Source organism: Macrotis lagotis, chromosome X (assembly GCF_037893015.1).
Source record: "Macrotis lagotis isolate mMagLag1 chromosome X, bilby.v1.9.chrom.fasta, whole genome shotgun sequence".
NCBI classification, from domain to species: domain Eukaryota; kingdom Metazoa; phylum Chordata; class Mammalia; order Peramelemorphia; family Peramelidae; genus Macrotis; species Macrotis lagotis.
Genome location: NC_133666.1, coordinates 701,127,576 through 701,150,729, shown reverse-complemented (window position 1 = coordinate 701,150,729; position 23,154 = coordinate 701,127,576). Strand labels below are relative to the sequence as shown.

Genomic DNA, 23,154 nt, shown 5'->3' with positions numbered 1-23,154 from the left:
TCAATCTTCCCATCTTGTCCAAACTGTTGTTTGCTTTATAATTTCATTAGTAATAATGTATGCACTTTTTGGGGGGCTTTGTAAAAGGCAATGGGCTTAAGTGAGTTGCCCAGTGTCACACAGCTAGGTTATTATTGTGTCTGAGGCTGGATTTGAACTCAGGTTCTCCTGACTCCAGGATGAGTGCTTTATCCACTGTGGCACCTAGATACCCTAATCTATACACTCTTAAGACTACCAAATGCAAATGATCTGAAATACCATAATTCCTTTTACTTATTGTTACCTCATTTCTTTCTTTGACGTGAAACAATTCCTCACAGTATTTTCCTGAAGAGAAGTTCTCTAATCTAGTCTGGAAAAAAATTGATGTCTCTCTTCAGCATTTAATTTTATTCTATTTCCACTAAAGACATTAATTAGTTTTAAGAAAGAAACCAAATATTTCTTGATTTAGAACCTGCCTATTCACATGTGAGACAGCATTTTTCTAAACACTGGGGGTTCAAATGAAAAGTCAGACATGATTTGATGTCAGTGAGGTCACATTCTAAGTGAGGAGAGGACACATATGAAAGATTCTAGTGCAAGTCAGGCAGAAAGCACGCATGCTCCATAGGCAGAGGCAGAAAAGTCATGCACTTCAGTCCCATCAATATCCATGGTGTCTACAATGGAGCAGCCAATGTGACAAGTATTGAACAAACTGTTGTTGCTGTTTGTCCTTTGTTCTCATGACATCAAGGAGGTGATTTCATGACAAGCAAATGACTTGGATTTGAGTAAGGGGGTGCTGTGCAAGTCACTAGAGTCACTTTCTTCTCCAGATTCCTCAGAGTCCAATGGTGAGATGTGAATCAGCATGACTACAAATGGCCCTGGATGTGAGGCAATCAGAGTTGAGTGACTTGCCCAAGGTCACACAGCTATGAAGTGTCAAGTGTCTGAGGCTTCATTCTACCTTCTGATGGCAAGATTAATGCTCTGTCCACTGCACTACCTGTAAATAGAATTTATCAAGAATAATATGGAAAGAATTCCTATTGTCACTTGTCTATTTCACATGGTCCCATTTGTGAACATAGATGTAGCTGTTAACTGAATATATTCTGGTCACATTTTAAGCGAAATATGTCTCTTCTAGAACGTAGAGATGTTAGAAGTGTATGATGTTAAACCAAGATGGAGAAAATCTAAGGCTCAGGAAACTTAGTAGCTGTGTCGTCTTCAGCTGAGTTATCTCAGAAGACCAGTTTGTCACCTGTATGAAAATCACGAAAAATGTGATTGTCATCGTATTATAAATGTAGATCGCTAAAATGGATTCAAACTAATTGAGCATTTGCGTTGCAGATCTATTTCTTAAAAAACTTATGTCAATAATGCAATAGGACACTTCTTTCAAAAGATAGAGATTAGTAATAGTGAATTCCTGTGATTTTCAGAGAGCTCTTTACTAAAGGTTTTAGCAGCACAAACTCCAGTGTTTCCAACAATTTATTTGGAGTTGCAAAAAGAACCAGCTGAAATTTGTTAATGTAAAGCTGGTTAAATCTAGATGTCTTAAATGGATATTATTATCTAAACCTGTTATGCCTCTGGCAGGAGCTTTTAGGCACTCTCCTAGACTAAATTGTGCCTTTGGAGTTCACTCTTCTCTTTATCCCTTCTTGGGTGTTCCTTTCTGGCCTCAGTAGGATCACATAACATTTGGGAATAAAGATGCATCCCAGTAACCCAGCACTGGAGGCAAGGATGGAGAAGATCTCTACAACCACCATGGTCTTGCCCTTGGTACTCTGGTATGTGGGAAGGAATGAGATCCAAACACTGCAGAACACCAGCATACTGAATGTGATGAACTTGGCTTCATTGAAGGTATCAGGAAGGCTTCTGGCCAGGAAAGCCACAGTAAAGCTGCCTAAGGCTAGGAAGCCCATGTAGCCCAGGACACAATAGAAGGCAATATCAGAGCCTTCATTACATTGAATGATGATGTGACCAGGTTCAGAGTATGGGTCTGTATCTGGGAAGGGGGGAGAAGTTCCAAGCCAGATGCCACAGAGAATCACTTGAATCCCAGAACAGATGAACACAACAGAATTTGCCACTCTAGAAAGTACCCACAACCTGATTCTACTCCCAGGTCGCGTGACTCTGAAGGCCAGAACCACCATGATGGTTTTTGCCAAAATGCAGGACACAGACACAGTGAACACAACACCAAAAGTTGCTTGTCTGAGGAGGCAGGTGGCTGTAGTGGGACGACCAAGGAACAGCAAGGAGCAGAGGAAACAAAAGTTGAGGGAGACAAGAAGAGTATAACTGAGTGCCCTGTTATTGGCCTTGACTATGGGAGTGTCTCGAAACTTCACAAATACCCAGAGAACCAGGTTTGTCAGGAGAGTGAAAGAAAAAGCTATTGATAGCAAAAGCATCCCCAAAGGTTCTCCAACATCCAGGAAGGTCACAGACTTAGGGACGCACTGATCTCTATTCTTATTTGGATACTCATCTCCTGGGCACTTTTCACAGCTGTCCACATCTGAAGAGGAAAGAAACAAAATGAGATCCTACATTTTGCAAGAGGATCTACTTGTGCTGACCTGCCCTCTGTGTTTGCCTTCTTTAAATAGGATATTCACATATGGCTTCTCCTAGTAAAATGTAAATTGTTTGAGGGCAAGAACCACTTTTGCCATCCTATGTGTCCCTAGGACTTAGCATTGAAGTCACTGGAGTTGGCTTTTCTTGTGATTAACTTAATGAATGATCCAAGATGGCGACCCAATAAGCAAAGGTTTCTAGAACCAGCTTAGCACTAACAAGACTCCATGAGGTGATGTGTTATATAAGCTTCACTATTTCATTAATATAAAAATGAAAATAGACTGAGTGCAAATCACTGAGGGATGTCATCATGAATTGAGTTCTCTACAATCAAAGAAGAGTCTTTATGTTTCCCTTACTTTCCTTGTATAGTGGAGTTCTTTTCATAATCAGACAGATCTTCACTAACACATAAATCATTTTCCTAGCTGAGAATTTGTTGTTTGGTTTTGCTTTTTAAAATTAGACTCTGCTTTCACCCAGATAAAACACGTTTTTCAGGTCTCTACCTTGATTTTGGAGGCAGCTAGGAACCAAGAAGACTTGAGTTTAGATAGCCCACCTCAGAAATGAGCCTGAAAATATAACCTACCCCTGTTTGTGTCCATTTCTTCATGTGTAAAACAGACCTTACATCACCTGAGGTAGTGTTGTGCATCAAATAAGATAACATTTGGAAAGTGTTTGTGAACTTTCCAGAAAAACATAAGTGCTAGCCCATGACATCTGTCATTCTTTCTTGAGGAAGGCCATGATCAATGGAGCTAATGCCTTGACAAGCTCATAATTTGGAGGTGAATGAGGGAATGCTGTACTGAGTCACCAATCTCACTTTTTTCTTCAGAGTCATCTGGGTCCAATGGTCAGATAGGAGATGATTGGAGATAGTTCTGGATGTGAGTTAAGCAGGATTAAATGACTTGCCCAAAGTCACACAACTACCAAGTACCAAGTATCTGAGATCAGAATCACACTCCGATTCTCGTTTCTCCAAGACTGGTGTTCTACACACTGCCCTACTCCATGTGGGCAGAAGTGTCTTTTCTGAACAGTGTGATCTTAGAGTGGTGATTCTCAACCTAAGATCCAGAGACCCCAAGTAGGCTTATGGGTGAATTTCAGAAGGTCCAAAAACTGGGATTTTAAAAAAAATCATCATTTTTACTAACATAATCTGAAATGTATTATTTGCTACATTTTAAATTTAAGGAAATGCAATGCTCTACGAAAGGTCCGTTGCCTACCAGATTGCTATGAAACATAAAATGCTAAGAAGATAGAAAAGTGCCTTGAGTCACAGAGATATAAGCCCTGGGGTACACTGTGGGGAGACAGGACTAACCCAAGGTCTTCCCTGACTCCATGGCAGCTCCTTTCTACTAAACCATTCTGTTCCTCTCTGGAGTCTTGATTGTGTCATGTGCTCTTCTGATTCTCTGACTTGCTATGTGAAATAAATACTGTGGTTTAATAGAAAGAGTGGTAGACCTGAAGTCAGGGCACAGGGCCATTCAGAAGGCTTCTCAGGGCACATCAGGTCTGAGAGAGATCTCTACCGATTCCATAAATAAAATGAGCCATCTGAAAGAAATGATGAAGAAGGTCCCTTTTGCATGTAAGATTCTCTAGTCAGTCCTATAGGGAATAAAAGCTTGAGTGATGCATCTTCCAATCAGGCTGAGTTCTCTGCAAACCATCGCAATGCCTTCCAGAAAAGAGTGAACATATAAAGCATTTCGCTTAGAGTAAGTCACACACCTCCTCAGGAAGCCTTGAAACAAGAATCACTCCACTAGAAGTTAGTTTTCTGCTATCTCCCTCACGCTCCCTTTCCAACCATAACCTGCCTCACTAGAATTTTCTCCCAAATTCCTTCAGCCCTAACAATATCACTTTCAGTACATATTCCATCTTCATCTTAAAACCACCCCATCTCCAAATAACTCTCTATCCCTTTGATTCCCAACTGGAGATCAACCCGCCTGGTTCTCATATGCTCTTCAGCCTTTCTTCCTAACTGAATCCACTTCAGTGCAGTCACTTCCTTCAGCCCTTCCTCCTTTAAACGTTCTATCCAAGAAGAAATCCAGCATTCAAAACCACTGACAACCATAGCTAAATCTTACCAACTTCATTAAGGGGATGATAAGTTTTTTAACAACTGACTTATAGGGGCAAATTTCTGCCTAACCCAATTGTAAGTTTAATATACATTATTAACCTTTTCTACCTTTTTTTCTTAAGTCGATTTGACACTTGAGCCAAGCCCTATTTTGTAATACTGGCCAATTTCTTTTGTATAATAGCTCACATGAAAAATGACAGTATGTATATTCTATTTATATACATATTATTGATTATATTTTACGTAATTTGTGATACCAGATACTGTTCTCAGAGTGTCATTATTTCCAACTACGTTAACTTCTCTCATAGTAGCCTTTACTGTCCTTGGTAGGTTTTATCTGTTACTTGGTAGTGATGTCTCTGTGGGTTGTATGTGGCTCCAAAAGCCCCACACTGCTCCATGCCAAAATGATTCTAAGGGAAATCACCTGCATACACTTACCCATTTGATTGGAAATCTGCCCCTCTGGACACTGAGTACAGCTGAAGCAGCAGATGGGCTCTCCTTCCTCCCTTGTCTTCCTGTATCCAGGGCCACAGCTGTCACTGCACACAGATCGGGGAACCTGTCCCATTCACAAGAGAGTGGGAAGTACCCCCTTCACTAAGGAGATCTTGATGGTGGCTGATACAGGCCACGAAAATGAATCCACTAAAACATCTCTGCCTATTTCTACCTGTTTCTTTTGTCAATGGAGATCAGTAGTGGAAAGTTAAGGGGATCTCCTTTCTGGTCTCTCTGTACATAACTGAAACATTGACTAAAACTTGAATTGTGAGGACCTGAGGATCTTTGGATCTCCTAGATTCTCTTAGGACAATGATATTCTGTAATATAACCTGGTTTATTCTATGGTGATCCAAGTTGCTGAATGAAAGACTTGTGATACACCCCTATTATGTTTATTTTTCTATAATACTCCGTTCCTAAGGTGCTAGGATAGGAATGAATTGACTGTCCCATGACAGGAAGGCGCTCAATGATACTCATCTCTCCAGAGTATAAGTGCTGTGCTCTGTCTCTTGTCAGTCCATGTGGAAATAGATAAGCTACTTACTTCAAGAAGAAGGTGATACTGATGAGAAAACTTGCTTCTCAATCCTGGCATTCCCAGCCATTCAGACTATTTTCAACCCTCTTGTTGGAAAAGCAGTACTGTTTAATTACTGTGTTTTAAATGGGAGCTTGTGGCCAAAACTTTATCTGTTTTCTATCTGCGGGAGAGGCATGCTGTCATCTTCTGGAAAAGTAAAGACCTCAAATCCATGCCACCTGTGTCCCACAGGTAGGCAGTGAGCACAAGCCCTTGTGTTTTGCTTCTTTCTATTTCTTCTTTTCTATTTAAATGCAGGAGTCTTGGAAATTATGAGTTTCACAAGATTCACATTTCGACTTGGGCCCTTTATACCATGTGGTATCGCTAGGGACAAAAATTTGTTCCCTAATTTTTCTAGGTTTTCTCGGTCAATATTACTTTGTAAATGCTAATATATATTAATTTATATAAGAGTAGTGGGCAATTTTGATCACTGAAAATTTATATTTGGGGGAAAATATCAAAATCAAAATGTGATGCAGCTATCAAAGATGTCACCCAGACACCTCCAGGGATCCCTTGGAACCCAGAGGTTAGATATTGTAGCCTTGCACTAGAAACTCTAACTCATCAGTGTGCACCATGACTTAAGATAACGGTGAATATGAATGAGGAGGTAATGGAAATGCAGTCTAGAAACAGCTCATCAGGTATTTGGCCAGTTGAGGAAAATGTAAATTGAACTTCATTTTGGTAACTGACTTGTTTTTAAAGAAAACGAAATTTTAAAAAGTGAATATCATGTGCTTTGTTCTGTTCTCAGAAATTATGGCTTTTTCTTTTTTTCTGCTTGGGGAGGTCATTTTCCATAGCGGGTCTCTCAGCATTGACTTTGACCACTGAGCTGGCTCCACATAGTTGACCCCTTTTACAATGTTGCTTTTAATGTGGACAATGGTATCCTAGTCCTGCTCCCTTCATTCAGCATCTGTTCATGATTTCCAAGTCTTTCTAAAGTCTAGATAATGATTTCTTACAAAACAACAGTATTCTTTAACTTCTTGTACCATAACTTGCTCTGCATAATAGCTCAGATTGATAAGCTTTTCCTCAGTTTCCATTCTCTGCCATTACCAAGAGAAGTGTTATATTTTTATCCATATGGGTCTTTTCCTTGTTTTATGATCTCATGGAATAGAGTTCTAGTAGTGGAATTTCTGGAACAAAGAGTATGTACAGTTTTATTGCCATTTGTACATCTTCACCAGTAGGACATTAGAACCTCAGTTTTCCCACAACATCACCAACACTGATCATTTTCCATTTTGGTCACCTTAATTCATTTAAGAGGTGAGATGTGGTACCTCAGAGTTGTCTTCATTTGCATTTCTCTAATAAAAAATGATTCAACCATTTTTTCATTTGACTATAGATATCAATTCCTTCATCTGAAATCTTAACATTCTTGTCCTTTGACCATTTATCAATTGGACAAAGACTTGTATTCTTTGAGATTTGATTCACTTCTCGATATATTTAAAAACGACTATTCTTTCAGACTCATTATTTCTGAAAATTGTTTTCAGCATTCTGACTTCCTTCTAATGTTCACTGCATTGGTTTTTTGTTCAAAACCCTTTTAATTTAATTTAATAACATTGAAATCATCCACTTTGCAATTTATCATAAACTTGGGCAAAAACTTCCCCAATTTCCAAAGATCTGACAGATGCATTATTTCTTATTCTCATATCTGGCTCATGATATCACCCATTCTTTTTTAATCCTGTACTCATTTTGACCTATTTTGGCTAGTTTGCAAGATGTTGGTCTATGACTGCTTCCTGCTATTATATTTTCCAGTTTTTAGAGCACTACTTATCTAATAGTGAGTTCTGGGGCAGCTAGGTGGCGAGTGGATAGAGCACCAGCTCTGGAGTCAGGAGGACATGAGTTCAAGTCTAATCTCAGACACCTACAAATGGCCTTGCTTTGTGACCCTGGGCAAGTCACTTAACCCCATTGACTTGAATAAACAAACAAACAAACAAATAATAGTGAGTTCTTATCCCAGAAGGTACATCTAGTCTCTGGGCTTAGCAAACACTAATTAGTATCATTTACTACTATTTCCTTTGTTTTTATTCTATTCCACTGATGTACTTCTCTATTGCTCAGCCAGCTCCAGACAGTTTTGATGACCGCTGGTTTATGATATAGTATAAGCTCTGATAGAGCTGGGCGACCTAACTGTGCATTTTTAAATTATTCCCTTGTTATTCTTGTCCTTTTGCGGCTCCAGATTAATTTCGTTACTGTGTTTTTGAACTCTGTAAAATACTTTTTGCTAGTTTTCTTGATATGTCACATAATAAGTAATTAAATTTAGGTACAATGGTCATTAGTATTCCATTATTCATTATTATTATTATTCCAATTGTCATCATTATTATTATTCCATTCCAATGATTATTCCATTACTATTATTCCAAATGGACATATCCCCACTTATTTAGATCTGGTTTTCTAAGTGAGAAAAGTGTTTTGTAATTCTGTTCACATAGTGTCTGGGTTTCTCTTGGGAGGAAAATTCCCCCAAATTTGATGTTGTCTGCACTTGCTTTAAATGGAATTTCTCTTTTGACCTTTTGCTGTTTGGCATCATCTGAATTATTTACTTAGCTCAACTGACGTTTCAGCGTCATGCATCAAGAAGCAGGTAAGGGAATAAGGACATAAGAAAAATAGCCTGGGAGCAAGAGGTCCTTTGGTCAATGGCACTTTCTGGTTTTTATTTGTTTTAGGTTGTTGTAAGGCAATGGGGTTAGTGACTTGCCCAAGGCCACACAGCTAGGTATTTATTAAGTGTCTGAGGCTGGATTTGAACTCAGGTTCTCCTGATTCCAGGGGTGGTGCTCTATCCACTGAGCCACCTAGCTGCCCTCAGTGGCACTTTCTGGATCTTATTTTCCTTTTCTGCGAAATAAAGAGGCAGACAAAGGGAACTTTATAGTCCTTCTTGGTCCTAACTTCTGTGATGGAAATTTAATTTTTTTCACCCAACAACCTGCCTCAAAATCAAAAGAAACTAAAGAAACTGGCTAAGATTTTCTCTTGGAAATATTGACTGTTTAGTGTAGTAAATGTAGTGAAGAGTTGTCCTTATCAGAGGACATTTAAGTTTATAGGCAAATCATCTCAGACCTTTTCTTCAAAAAAGCCCCAATCGATGCCTTCTTCACACATGAATAAATCTTGACCAGCTGGAGCATTGGGAGTAAACTGGCCCACTTTCACCAGGAATTCCGTGTCGTTCAGAAAGGTCACATAGTTTCTGATATCATAGTGAGCCTCAGAGCTTCTTTTCTCATCCACAAATACTTGGTCACCAGCACTGTTGTTAAACCGAATGTCCTTGAGAAAGGAGTGGAGCTGAAAGGGAAGTCTCTGTCATTTATTGATATACAAAAAGTCAGACCTCAGTACTATGCCAGAGATGCTGGTGAACTGAGCTTTGTGTCACTGTTTGGAGGGATGATATCTTGATGTGGAATTCTAACTCACACATCCTCAGGCCACTTACTAATCCTCTTTCTTGTTATCTCTACTTGTTTCCTCTATAAACCTGGATAATGACATCAAACAATCCATCAAAGTGCCTTGGAGATCTTAAAAGGCTCTAATAACAATAGTTATCCTGCTTAATTGTCCACAACACATTTTCTTCCAATTAAACTGGAAAGTGATCAACACAATCAGAAAAGGAATTTTGGTCATTGGGAGGAAATCTGTGCATTGAAAAATGATGTGCTTTGGGATATGCCATGATCTTGGTGATTGCTGGTTCATAGTTAACATACATACTTGGAAGGGAAATGTTATTCATAAGGAATAAGATAGAACATCAGTTTGGTCAACAATTTTATGTAAACATGTGGAACAGGAAAATATGCTGGATGCCTAGTCATCTCTCCCTGATACTCCGTGTCCACAAAATTTGAGATTTGAAAATCTCTGAATGACAGTTATCTAACATAAATTTACATCATTCCCTCTGGCATGATGATCACGTACTTAGCAAACTTCATTTCATCTTAAACGTCTTTCTCATTCCTTTTATCTTCTCTCCTGCACTGAAACTTTGCTTTCTTTGTTACTGTTTCTATTTCTGGCTAAACTTTCTCCCATATCTCCCAATTTTCTGGGGAGGTCAGAATTCCCCTTGATCCCTTATAGAACCAAATGCTAGAAAATTTCCAAACCAGGTTGTCTGAGTGATTTTCATTGTATTCCTAAGTTTGAGTTTAGTTGCAGCTTCTTAAAAGAGCAGAGGAAAAAAAGCAACGTAGTTCAAATGAATTATTATGTTTTTCTAGGCAACATAGCATGTTTTTAGAAAGATTGTATTTGTATTTATGATGCATTCCCATGTAAAGGTATAAGCTTGATTTGTTCATTAGAAGTTTAGTTCCTTGGGGCAGGGAGGTGGTATAGTGGATAGAAAACAGTCCTGGAGTCAGGAGGACCTAAGATCAAATCTGGCCTCAGACATCCAATATCTGCCTGTGTGACCTTGGAAATGTCATTTAACCCCTTTGCCTTAAATAAATAAAAAAATCTATTTTTTTTTTTTTGGCAAGGCAATGGGGTTAAGTGGCTTGCCCAAGGCCACACAGCTTGGTAATTATTAGGGTCTTAGGCCGGATTTGAAATCAGGTACTCCAGGGCCAGTGCTCTATCCACTGGCCCACCTAGCTGCCATATAAATAAAATTTTTTTAAAAAAGAAACATAGTTCCTTGAAGAGAGGGACAGTTCTTTTTCTTTCCATCTTTCTATCTCCTCTCACATTCCGCTAATGCTTAATAAAAGTCGATTGACTGAATGATTTGAAAGCAAGAACTGTGTGCTTCTTTGTATTTTATCCCCAGAGTATTTTACAATGTCTGGCACAAAGAAGACGCTTATTAATTTAAAGAAATTGGGGTGGTTAGGTGACGCAATAGATAGAGCACCAGCCCTGGAGTCAGGAGTACCTGAGTTCAAATCTGATCCTCAGACACTTAATAATGACCTAGCTGTGTGGCCTTGGGCAAGCCACTTAACCCCATTGACTTGAAAAAACTAAAAAAAAAATTTAAAGAAATGGTCATTGATTGACTTGCTAGAAATGAGAGCCTTTTGGACAGCAAAGTGATGGAATAGATAGAATGGTAGGTCTGAAATTGGTAGGATTTGAGTTCCAATCCAGACTCAAACACTTCCTAGCTATGTGGCCCTAGACAAGTCACTAGATCCCAATTGTCACACAAAGATAAAAAGAATGGGAAACTTATGTCACTTTACTTGTATAGAGAAAACAAATTTGCTCCTAGAGAATACATCCCTTCTGACCCTTTCCCTTAGCCATGCATCTGTACTGAGTAACTGGAACTCTTTAGAATTTAAACATATTGGACAAATCTGATGGCCATAAATTATTTGGCAAATCATCTTTCCCAGGAGATTGCCCAACCTGCTGAGAAAAGGATTTGGGAAATTAATAGAATGGTCACTGTATGTTAATGTTAAGTCTTTCACTGACCTGGCCCAGTCTTGTTTCTGAAAGAGCTGTCAAAGCGAAAGCTCTGGGATTCTAGCAGTCTAAGAGCTGAGGCCACCAAGGAGAAGAATTTGGAAGGCTCTTCCCAGTCAAAGACTGACTTTTTGCTCTTTTGGTAGGAGCCCAGAAGTTCCCCAGCAAGGGAGTGTCACTCAGTCTGGACATGGAGGTGATGATGAATTAAGCTGCCATCATAGAGCAAGCCCAAGATGTCCAACAAACAATCTAGCCAACAAAACCACCATATTCTTGGAGAAGCCACAGACACAGGCTGATGCTGGTCAGATCACTTACAAAATTGGTCAGATTAGAGGATAGATTGTCAGTATGTCATCAACCACCAAGCATTGAGTACGCCCTTAATGAAGTGTCAGACCTTCTGCTAAATGTGGCTTTACCCCAAAAGGCAAAGACCTTCTGAGCTCCTAGTGCTGGAGGAAACAATATCGAAACAACTATGTCCCAAAAGAAGATATATACAGGTAAAAATGAGCATAATTCCCAGAGGGAAGTCAGTCACATTAAAAGGGATTAGCAATGTCTTCCCATAGAAAGGTGAATTTTAGACTGGATTTGAAGGAAAGAAGGGAGGGAGACCATGTCTGGCATGAAGGACAGACAATAAAAAAAACCAAACCTTGTAATAGGGAGATGGAATATTTTAAGGGAGGAATTGTAAAGAGGTCAGTGTCACTGGGTCTCAAAGTACATGACAGTGAAGATTTAGATGTAAAAAGAATGGAAAATTATGGGTCATCCACATGATGAAGGGTTTTAAATGAAAAACAGAGAAGTTCAATTTGATATTGGAAGTGAAATGAAAAGAATGAGTTAGGACTAATAAAATGAAATGTAATGGAGATAGAAAGAGAAGTGTTTCCTATGTTCAAAACGTTATCTTCACAACTATAATAAGGATGAAACTATTGAAAACAGAGAAGTAATAGCTCTTTTAAAAACATCCTAAGGGGCATCTAGGTGGCACAGTGGATAGAGCACTAGCCCTGGCCTCAGACACTTAATAATGACCTAGCTGTGTGGCCTTGGACAAGCCACTTAATCCCATTGCCTTGCAAAAGAAACAAAGAAATGAAAAAACCATCCTAACTTTTAGCTGGATAAAGGCACACACACCTATGTGCTGTGTGGCTATGGGTGTGTGTATGTTTCTATTCTGCATGTGTATAAGTATAAAGAATATGATTAGAAAGTCCCCAAGGGCTGAAACCAGCTTAAAGTGAATGGAGAAAGAGAAAACTTCCAGAATATGAGTTTTGTCATAGTTCCACTGTATGCTTCCCTGATCAGATCATTTGTGGAGAGAAGACCCTACTGGAAGTTTCATCCAAAATATCAACACTCAGCCTTGGACAGAACCAATTCTTAAGGGAACCTTACCTGCCATGGATGAGGCACCCAGCTTTCTCCAGTTACCTCAGATGTAAACTCTGATGTCCTCAGAAGCATTTCATGAAGGACCCAAGCCACAGCATAGACAGCATTGTAGAGGGTATAACTCTGGATAGACATGGCCATGTCAAAAAAGAATATGGGCAAATCCTCCAAGGTAGTATTTGGAGCACACTGCTCTAGCTCCAAGTGTTCATATTCATTCTGGCACTGGAAAGCTGACAACCAGAACTCCTTAAGGATGATATCCTCTGGGTACTTATTGGGATTCACTGTTTTGAGAAAAGACTTAAAACCAGGAAGCTCACTGGTCATGTATGTAAAAGTGAGAGCTCCATGGAAATTATAATTATCAACATAGTTGGGTCTCATGGTGATGTCCCAGTGAGAAGTAGCAATCCATACTTTATATGTTGGGACAAAGGGAATTTGTGAATATCTCAGAATCATTAATGAATCTGTGTCACCATGAATCACAACTGCTCTGGCTGCAGATTCCATGATCCTGGGCATGAAGTCCATTTCTGATTCTTCATGCCGTCTCTCACTGACGGGGATCTTCTCTGTGAAGGATGCACAGACTTCATGCTTTGCCATCTCCCCTGTCACTTCCTGAAGGAATTCCTCACCCCTGAGATCATCCGTGGTCACCAGACCTACCCAGGTCCATTTAAAATATACCAATAACTGGACTATACCCTGGGGCAAGAAGGAGTCCTTGGGAGCCATCTGGTAGAGGAAAGGAAACTGGATCTTGTCATTCAGGATTGGATCAAAAGGGCCAAAGCTGAGCTGGACATTAGAGAAACATGGGGAATGTTAATGACAAACTCTCATTAAGCCATCCTTTATCTCTGGGGAGAAATCCTGGGGATTTTAGAGCTCTCTTCTTTTTTACAGGGAAACTTTAATCAGGCCAAATTTCCATTTTCATCCCTCTCATTGAATATTTTGTGTGATAAAGAAAGATTCTCTGATTTTTCAGTTGTGCCTAATGTGACTAAAAGGTCTTCATCCTTCCCAAATAGAGTATGACCCATTCTTTGCCTTGACTAGGTTGTTAGAGTAACACGGTTCGGTTTGGACTTCATGGGTGACATGGTTTTATGGAAACAAAACCATTTAGATTAGGTGTGTTGTGCATGTTGCACATGTTTTTAGAGGTCACAGGATGAGCCTGCATCTTTTTCTATATAAAAGTTGTGATTAAAAATATATAATCTAATAGTTTATTCTTTGACTTTGGACAATATATGTTTCCTTCGACTATATGGCTTCTTTCAAAGAAACTTGGAAATGAGTACTTTGAAGTCTTTAGCTGTACACCACTGTTGTATCTTTGATGTTTTAAATATTATATAAAATATTCTTTTACTGAATATGCCCTATTTCATCTCTTTCATGAATAAACTCATTTCTGAATTCTCCTCCACATTCCATCCTTGGAATTCCCTGACCTGTCACTGATTTTGACTTAGCAGGTCCCAAAGTTGGATTGTTCCCCAAATTTATCACTGTTATTTCTAGGTGTGTGCTCAGGAGTGAAAATTGGGAACCCGTGCTGGCTGGTTCTCTACAAATTCTTCTTATTAAACATCTCAAGTGGAGAAAACAAAGGGCTCATTGCAGGAAGTGGTTCTATTCTACTTTCTACTGGGAATTTTTCACTTCCTACTAGGAATATTCCAAGAATTCCATACACTTCTCTGAATGTCCCTTTGATTCTATTTCCACAAATCTTCTTCCACAGATCTTCCCTTCTGTCATTTCCACCCTTTTAACAAACTATAAACTCGTTTTTACTTCTTGTCTCCCAGCTACTTAGATACCAACTCATGTCCCTCTCCCCACATATGAAAAACAAATCTCAATGACTCCACCCAACCCTAGTAGCTATTGTTCTCTATATCTCTCCTATATTTCCTGAATTGCTTTCTTGATAAATTATTTCCCTTCAACATGTCCTCTTCCTCTCATCCCACTTTTGTCTAAGCTCTCTGTACATAACACCTAAACTATTTATCTGAAAAAGTTCCTGGAAAATCAGCTATGACCTCTTTCTCCAATCTCAAATGTCAAGGTCTCAAATCGAATGGACTTTTGAAAATGTTCATCCAGGTTGACTTCTCTGCAACTTTGGATACTGTTGCTTATTCTCTCTTCCTTTATAGCTTGCATTCTATTGCACTTCTAATGTCCTGGTTCTTCTGGCATCTGATTCTTATACGAATGAGAACCTAACAGAATGACGGAGCTTTCTTAATCTCTTTTGTTGCATATCCCACAAGTTTTGGGTGCAGTGAATGAAGCACTGGATCTGGAATTAGGAAGATCTGTGTTCAAATCTAGACCCTAGACCCTTGGTGGTCATTAAGCCAATCACTTAATATCTGTGTGCTCCAGTTGGGAATAAAAACAGTACCTGGTTCACAAGGTTGTTGGAAGATTCAAGTGAGATATGTGGAATTAGCACAGTGCAGGCACCCATAGGAGACACTCTCTAAATGCTCAATTCTACCCCAAATCACTTTTCCATAGTGTTAGAGGAATCTAATTCAATTCTGTGTACAATCTGGATATAGTTCAAAGAGAGCTCCATCCACCTTCTCTAAATTGGAGAGGTCTGGTAAAAGTGGAAAAGGTAGCAGACCCCAAATCACGCACCTGTGGAAACCTGTAGAGGTCAAACAAAGTCCCCATCTGGACAGACAGAGCTGAGGTGGCTCCTCCGATGACAGCCACAGACTTGTCCTGCCTTCTGCAGCTGTAGTTAGGGACTGGCTGCGTCCGTCCTGTCAGCCACTGCAGGGAGCTCTCCAAGGTCCTCGTATCACTGTGATAGGCATTGTAGATCTGGAATCCCAGGGAAATGTTGGGCAACAGAACAGGGTCTTTGTTGATCTCCTCCACAGCAAACTTTAGGGCCATGGCCTGCTGGAAATTTTTGTGGAGCCACCTGAGAGGGAGAGAATCAGAAACCATTTACAAACCTGAAAAGAGAATCCATTTTAGAAGGAAAGCTTTCTCTGTCATGTGAGAATCAGAACTAAGACTTCCAGGTCATTTTGTGTTTATAGAAACAGCCATAAAAGCAGAAATAATGTTAATAACTATCTCTTAGATGGTGCCAGACAGCACACTCAGACCATATTTATTATTTCATTTAATATTCGCAACAACCCTCGCAGGGATGTGTTGCTTATTCATGTTTCACAAATGCAAAACTCAGTGAAACAGAACTTAAAGGTTTTGTCCAAGTTCACAAGGAAATTTCTTCAAGTCTTTATGACTTGAGTCCTGTACCTCTACAATTTTGTACCTTTCTTCCCCAATCCAATTTGTTTTTAGTTTTATCAAGACAAATGGGATTAAGTGACTTGCCCAAGGCCACACAGCTAGGAAATTATTAAGTGTCTGAGAGCGGATTTGAACTGAGGTCCTTCTGACTCCAGAGCTGGTGCTCTATCCACTGCGCCACTTAGCCACCCCCCAATCCAATTGTTAATAACTGTTTTGCTTTCTCATTATGCTTCCCTCATATGATTAGTATGATATTTAAGACTACTCTGATATTTAAGACTTCCTGTTCACTCATTTGTTCAACTGGTAAATAGTAAATAAACATGATGGACTTGAAAATGGCAATGACCAAGGTGGTCCCTGGCCCCAGAGGTGTCTTAGATACAGTTAAGGAGGACAGAAATGGCCACATATCTTTAAAACATAGTATGTGCACACGAATGATACAAAAAGATGTAGAGTGACTTTCTCTCTCTCTCTCTCTCTCTCTCTCACTCTCTCTGTCTGTCTCTCTCTCTCTCTGTATGTGTAACATTCACTTTGAAATAAAACCATTAGAAGAGGCTCCCTGAATTTTGTCACACCTATTGAACAATAATGATTAGTCAATGAACAAGAATTTATCATACTTTTTTTTGTTCCTTAAGGATGTGATTTCTTTCTCATCACACTCAATTTGGATCAATGTATAACATGACAGCAAAATAAAGACTGACAGATTCCTTGATGTGGGGGTTTGGGGGGAGGGAAGTAAGACTGGAGGGAAAACCTGTAAAACTCAAAACTCAAATAAAATCTTAAAAAAAGAATTTATCAAACATATATATATATATACATATATATAACATATATATATATATATATATATATATATATATATATATATATATATATATATGTATATATGTACTAAGAATGGTGAAGGCACTGAAAATATGGTGTGGAAGTTGAAACTGATACCAGACACTGTCTGTGTTGCTAGCTGGGTCTGAACTACTGGATTCAACTCCAGCATCAGACCCTGGACAGGTCACTTTAATCCTGGCCTGCTTCAGTTTTTTATCCGTAACATAGGGATAATGACAGGTAAGACTTACCTGCCAGGGTTGTTGTAGAGATTATGAGATCATATTTGAAAACATATATTACAAGTCCTGATACATAATGTGCACATCATAAAGGTTTTTCCCCTTCCTTCCTGCTCTCAAAAAGAAGGGAGTTAAAAGTTAGATGGCTTCTGGCTGGGATTCAGGAATACATGAGTTGGAATCCAGTCTCAGATTTTTTCTATGTGACCCTGGGCAAATCACTTAATCTCTGTCTTTTTTCAGTTGTCCTCCTCTGTAAAATGGGAGTGAATCCTAGTTCTTCTCCAGCATGGTGATTGTGAGGACCACCATAAAGGCACATTGTATATGTGAGGTGTTGTATTAAAATCCTTATCATTATCCCTAGGCAGAGTGAATTGTAGGAACCAATATCAGAAATAGGTTGAGAAATAAGAAGCCTGTCAAACTTGTACAAACAACCTCTGTGGTCAGGCCTTGCCAATATGCTTTCATTTCAAGACCAGGGTCTTAGGAAGACCTCCCTTCCTCTTTCTCCACATCTTTCTCTTTCTTATTAAGGATGGAGAGAAAAGAAAGCAAATGTCACCTAAAACTTTTGTCCCTTAAATCTACTATTTTACCAGACAGCTCACAGCTAAGACCTCTTTGTTTCATGACAGTATTTTCCAATTCATTTACAATCTCCAAAGTTCGTTTCTTTGTTTCTACTTTTTTTTTTAGGTTTTTGCAAGGAAACGGGGTTTAGTGGCTTGCCCAAGGCCACACCGCTAGGTCATTATCAAGTGTCTGCGGCGGGATTTGAACTCAGGTACTCCTGACTCCAGGGCCGGTGTTCTATCCACTGTGCCACCTAGGCCCCCCTTCTATTGGTTTTGTAAACAAGCGACAATATTGTCATTCTCATTCTTTCTAATTAAAACAAAGTCAAATTTCCTCACCTTCTCTGAACTGACCAACACCCTGCTTTCCCAAACTGTTGAGTTCATTTCAGCTCATGAATCTGCATTTCACAAGCTTCAGTGGTTTTCTAGATCAGAGTTCCAGATTCCTTCTCAATTTACTTAAGCCATACGTACTAAAGTTTGATTTTCTCAAATTACTGAGTTAATCACAACTCAGAAGATTCCCTTCTTTAATCGACTAATCTCAAAATTCAGTTGTTCTCTGGGAGATCAAAACGCTCCAAATAGCTCATTCTCCCAAGAGGAGATGGGAACCTGCAGCACCTGTTCCTAGTCCCATTTAGGAAGACATTTGTGGGAGGAATCCTTCTACAAATTCCCCCAAGGTCTTTTTAGTGATTCAAAAAACGTTTAGGAGACAGGCAAAGGCAACGGTTTATGTTTTGTTGAAACACAAGAGTGGGGTTCTGGCTCCTCCCAAACCACATTACTAGATTACAAAAGCTTGACTGCCTACTTAGTACAGGTTTCCAAATTAAAAAATCATACGGGCCTCTTTTTTATCCTACTGCTCTTCAACTTTTAGAATCTGGAGAGAGTTAACCCAGTAATTCACAGATCAAGAGAGCTGCATTTCTCTCCTGTCTTCACCAGCATTCCTTATAAGAACTTTTACAGTGTCAATATATATTTTAAATAAATTACTGAAATTTAAAAATGATTGCAGTTGTGATGGATATAAAAGCCCCGATCTGTGTCTAATAAGACAATAAAACTTATTTTAGCAATTTTAAACACACTGTCAGCTGTGATGTCAGTTGTATGGGAGCTGCAGTGGGGGTAGGTGCAAGGCAGTTTTTCCAGATACAATTTAAGTATTCTAAATTTAAGTGGATCGATCACTAATTAAGCTCATTTGAGATGATTGCTGAGCTCCTAAAAATCCACCCTTGCTAGCTACAGGCAAGCCTATAGGCTACTTGATCTGACATACTAAACTTGGAGTTACAAGTTAAAACCCATCAAAGAAAAAATGACATTTTTTTTTGCTCAGAGAAAAGGTTCACTTCTCTGATTATAGCAGTGAGACTAATTCCTGGGAGAGTTCCATCCTATTTTCTCAGTTCCTTGCTGTATCAAATTCATCTTAGAAAAAAATCCACTTGTTAGTGGACATAGAGACAAATAGAACCGAGCCTTAGTGAACCAGAAAGTGAAAAGTTGTGGTTAAAAACTGATTTCTTTCTTTGTTTTAATATCTCATCTAGTTTGCTCACTGTATCTGGAAGCAAGAATCATTTTTACACAACTCTTACGTGAAAATTCTAAAAATATGGCCTCAAGACCCCTTGAGCAGTCTTATGCATCTCTACACCTTTACTTATAGAATTCTTTTCATAAATGTGCACATGCACGCACACACACACACACATACACACAGACACACAAACACATAGACACAGTGACCTACAGACACAGAGAAAGCTTAATTTGTTTGAAAGCCCCAAAACTTGAAAGCAAGTATTATGGCATTAGAGATTCAGTCACAAAGTATTGTCTCATACCTCACTATTTGAAAGTCATTCCTGCAAGAAATTCAGAATATACTGCAAGTACATTTAGGATTTACTAGCAATTGGTTTCATAAGCTGATTATTTATAATACCCCAAATTTCCTAGGTGGCCCTTTATGTGTACCCAGGTTTGCTTCTGATGATCTTTAGCATCAAGCCAATGTATCTCAGTGACATTCTGCTTCCCTAAGCAAGTTAGAATTAGAAAAACTGCATCACAAAGAGTAAAAACAGACATTCAGATAAATATAGATATATAGCTATATGTGTATCTATGTCTATATGTATATATATATATATATATATATATATATGAATATACAGATAGATTTACTTACTGGTTAAAGGAAAGGTTAGGTCACATTCAGAGTCTGAATGGAGAACTCTCCTTAAAGAGAAGCTCTCTCCTTGGGCCCAATTGAGGGTGGCTGAGAGATTCTGATCCCTTAGTGGTTAGTCATAAATTTATTGTTTAAAAAGGTTCCAATGACATACTTTTAGGGGTACTTTAATCATTTTATTAATAAGGCCAGCAGGTTATTGATAAAAGGATGGTTATTTGGCCATCTCTCTTAGATCAAATACCCCTAATGGTGATGGTGTCACAATTTATTTTCATAGTGGGTAGCATTCAACTATGATTAGTTAACACAATAACATATACAGATTATATTTAAAATGCAAGTTTTGGCGTACATAACTTAGATTACTCAACTTTTGGTCAAAGGTAGAAAAATTACCATACCCCTGAGTTTATAATGGAGGGAATTAAACTTTTCTGAGTTCTCTCTAAGGAAATACAATACACTGGAATGCATCCTTAAGCTGAAACATAGATGTTATTTTATGTGTGATCAGATCTTGACCCTGGTTAAGATTTCCCTCAGTGATTCATTTCTGGATGAGGAAGTAGAAAAGGGGGAAAATCTCATTACTAATACAATAATTAATTATTAAATATCAGAGAAAATCCATTTCTCACAATCAACCTGGACAAACTCCTAACGCTAATACTTCACTCAATTAAAAATCAGTGCATCTCAAACAACTTTGTGACAGGCACTTTATCATCATGAACCCTAAGGATTCATATTTACTGTGTCTGGTGGCCAAACATCCTTCTATCCTCTCAATAAATCTAACACTTTATTCCTTTAGTTTCCAGTCACAGCTCAGGTTAGACCTGGCAGTTCCTTTAGATTTCTCTAATTTGTCACACAAAGATATTCATGTATGGTGTCCCTATAGACACAGAAGGGAGGAATGCGAGAGGTGGGCTAGTAAACGACAGAGAGTCCGAGTAACCCTATTTCTCAACCTTCTCCAGGACGTGGCTCCTGTGGCACGCATGAGAAGTAAAGGAGGAAAAATACAAGAGAGAAAGGTAAGAGAAACAGAAATAAAGAGAAAAAAGATAAAGGGATAGACAGACAAAGATTAGAGAGAGATGAAGAAAGAAGAGAACTAGAGATTGATAGGGAAAAAAAGAAATAGAAATGGAGACAAAGCCAAAGATAAAAATGGAGATAAGAAGGTACTGAAATAGACAGGAAGGAAAACAAGATAGAAATCCAGGGTCAAAGGGACAGAGAGAGAAAGAGCTACACAAAGTAGTAGCGACATAAAGAAAAAAGTGTCTTCTCTTATGTTCTGTAAGAGAATAGGGGAAATGAAATGGGATCTGATAAAAAAAGCTGGAGAGTGAAGGGTGACAGTACCCTTAGGTTTAATGACTGGGGCTTCCCTGTATGTCATGTGCTTAAAAAGAATCTGTTTTTGAAAATCCCTCAGTAAAAATGAACTCATTCATCCAGACAATGACTTACTGATAACTCTCACAGTCCTCCTTAGGCTGACTTGTAAAAAGTGCTGTTCCTTTGCCATTGATCACTCTCATTGCATATAAAGGGAGAAAGCTTCCAATCACCAGGTCTCCATCTCTAGTGAGACTGGGGTTGATTTTGGGGAAGCAGACAGACTCCTCTGTAAAGCTCACAGAAGCAGGAAACTGCAGTAGCAGTAACAAGAGCAGGGTAGGAAGCAGCCAGAAAGTGTCTCTCTGAACAAAAAGCACCATGTCCCTGAGCATCAGTCAAAGCCCCAAACCTGGAAGGAGCCAAAGAGCTGCTTGGACCAGAGCTAAATCAAGGCTTGGGTCATTGACTGAAAGGGAACTGTCCAGCAACTGAAATATTGCTGGGGGATTGTCTGGAGTTCTTCATCTAAATCTGAGGAAACACAAAAAGAACACAAGTCATGGCCTTGTCCAGGACAAAGACAATGATGTAAGACCAAGGGATGCTTTTATAAGGCTTCTAGTGTTTGTCAGTCCTCTGCTCTCAGAATTCTCATCATTAGATACCGAGAGGGGCCCCTCCCCTGACCCCCTGCCTCCAAAGAGACATCAGGCTCCATTGGGAATTCTGATGACTGTCCTTCCTAGAGCATCTCCAGCTGTGTCTTGGCATCCTCAGGGAAAAAAGAAGTTAAATAATATGTTTTTATATTTTCCTATCTGTTCTAAGCAAATCCCACACAATGGCTAAAACTTTGGAGCCTCCTAATTAGCTGAGGATACTTGTGTGTTCCACCAGGCAGCAGGGACTCTGCGCCTGACCCATGTTGTTCTATCAGTGTTCCTGGGAAGGTGAATCTCACTGTATCTGATAGGATTCCATGTGAGCAGACAACAAAATGTTTTGGTTCAGGCCATTGGCCTGAGCAATGACCACTCATGACCACTATGTGTAGCATCTCTGATCCACTAGTCACATGCACCAGGGCTCATGTACTCACAATATAATCACTTCTTAAATCCCCTCCTATCTGTTCATAAGTGTCATATTCTTAAGATGATGAAGCTCAGAGATGGAGACTTCCTAGCTCAGTTTCTCCCAAAGAGAAATTGCTCCCCACTGAAGAGCATTGGGGGCAGACCATGCCTCAAGTTTACTATTTCCATAGAGTCATACTCATAGACTTTGGGTAATGGATATTTTTTCCCAATACCATGTCCTCATGGTATTGAGAGCTGAAGACAACTTACAACAGTCTAGATCCCTATCCCCATTTTAGAGCTAAGGTGCCTGAGGCCAATAGATGTAAAGTGACTTGCCTATGTTTACAGAGTTAGCAGCAGAGGAATGATTCATATTCAGGTGCTATTATTCCAACCCTACTTCTCCCTCCACTAGAAGCGGAAGTGCACAAATATATCTTTTATTGACAAGTTTCTCCTCAAAATCCACATCCACCCATGATCCTACAAGTCAGGAGAGTTCCCTTCAAAATCAATAGGGAGCCGCGATGATAGAGAAAAGGCAGGGCTTCACCTGAACAACCCTTCAACCCCCTTGGAACATCATTAAACAATGCTCTAAAAGGAATTTTAACATGGCAGAAACCACCAAAGGTTGGGGATGAAAGAATTTTCCAGCTCTCTGTTGGAAAGCCAATTCCACTAGGCCACCCCAGTAACGATCAGGTCCCACAAAAGCAGGAACGAGACTTGTGAGTGACTGAC

General features: G+C 39.3%; 1 protein-coding gene across 1 annotated transcript; it reads right to left on the bottom strand.

Moving 5' to 3' along the window:
- Positions 1 to 1,628: 1,628 nt before the first annotated feature.
- Positions 1,629 to 21,669, bottom strand: LOC141499664 (vomeronasal type-2 receptor 26-like). Its single transcript, XM_074202316.1, has 6 exons — positions 21,458 to 21,669; positions 15,450 to 15,741; positions 12,774 to 13,577; positions 8,979 to 9,206; positions 5,180 to 5,303; positions 1,629 to 2,545 (listed from the first exon to the last, which is right to left on the bottom strand). The coding sequence occupies exons 1-6, from the start codon at positions 21,526 to 21,528 to the stop codon at positions 1,629 to 1,631; spliced, it is 2,436 nt and encodes an 811-aa protein (XP_074058417.1). The 5' UTR covers positions 21,529 to 21,669.
- Between the last annotated feature and the right edge of the window lie 1,485 nt (positions 21,670 to 23,154).

Excerpts from the sequence above, each read along its gene's own strand:
- LOC141499664 (XM_074202316.1), bottom strand. The coding sequence starts at position 21,528 with ATGAGAGTGATCAATGGCAAAGGAACAGCACTTTTTACAAGTCAGCCT. Across the intron at positions 15,742-21,457 it reads GAGGACTGTGAGAGTTATCA|GTGGCTCCACAAAAATTTCC; the intron begins GTAAGTCATTGT and ends TCTCCCTCTCAG. Across the intron at positions 9,207-12,773 it reads GGGTGCCTCATCCATGGCAG|CTCCACTCCTTTCTCAAGGA; the intron begins GTAAGGTTCCCT and ends CTTCCCTTTCAG.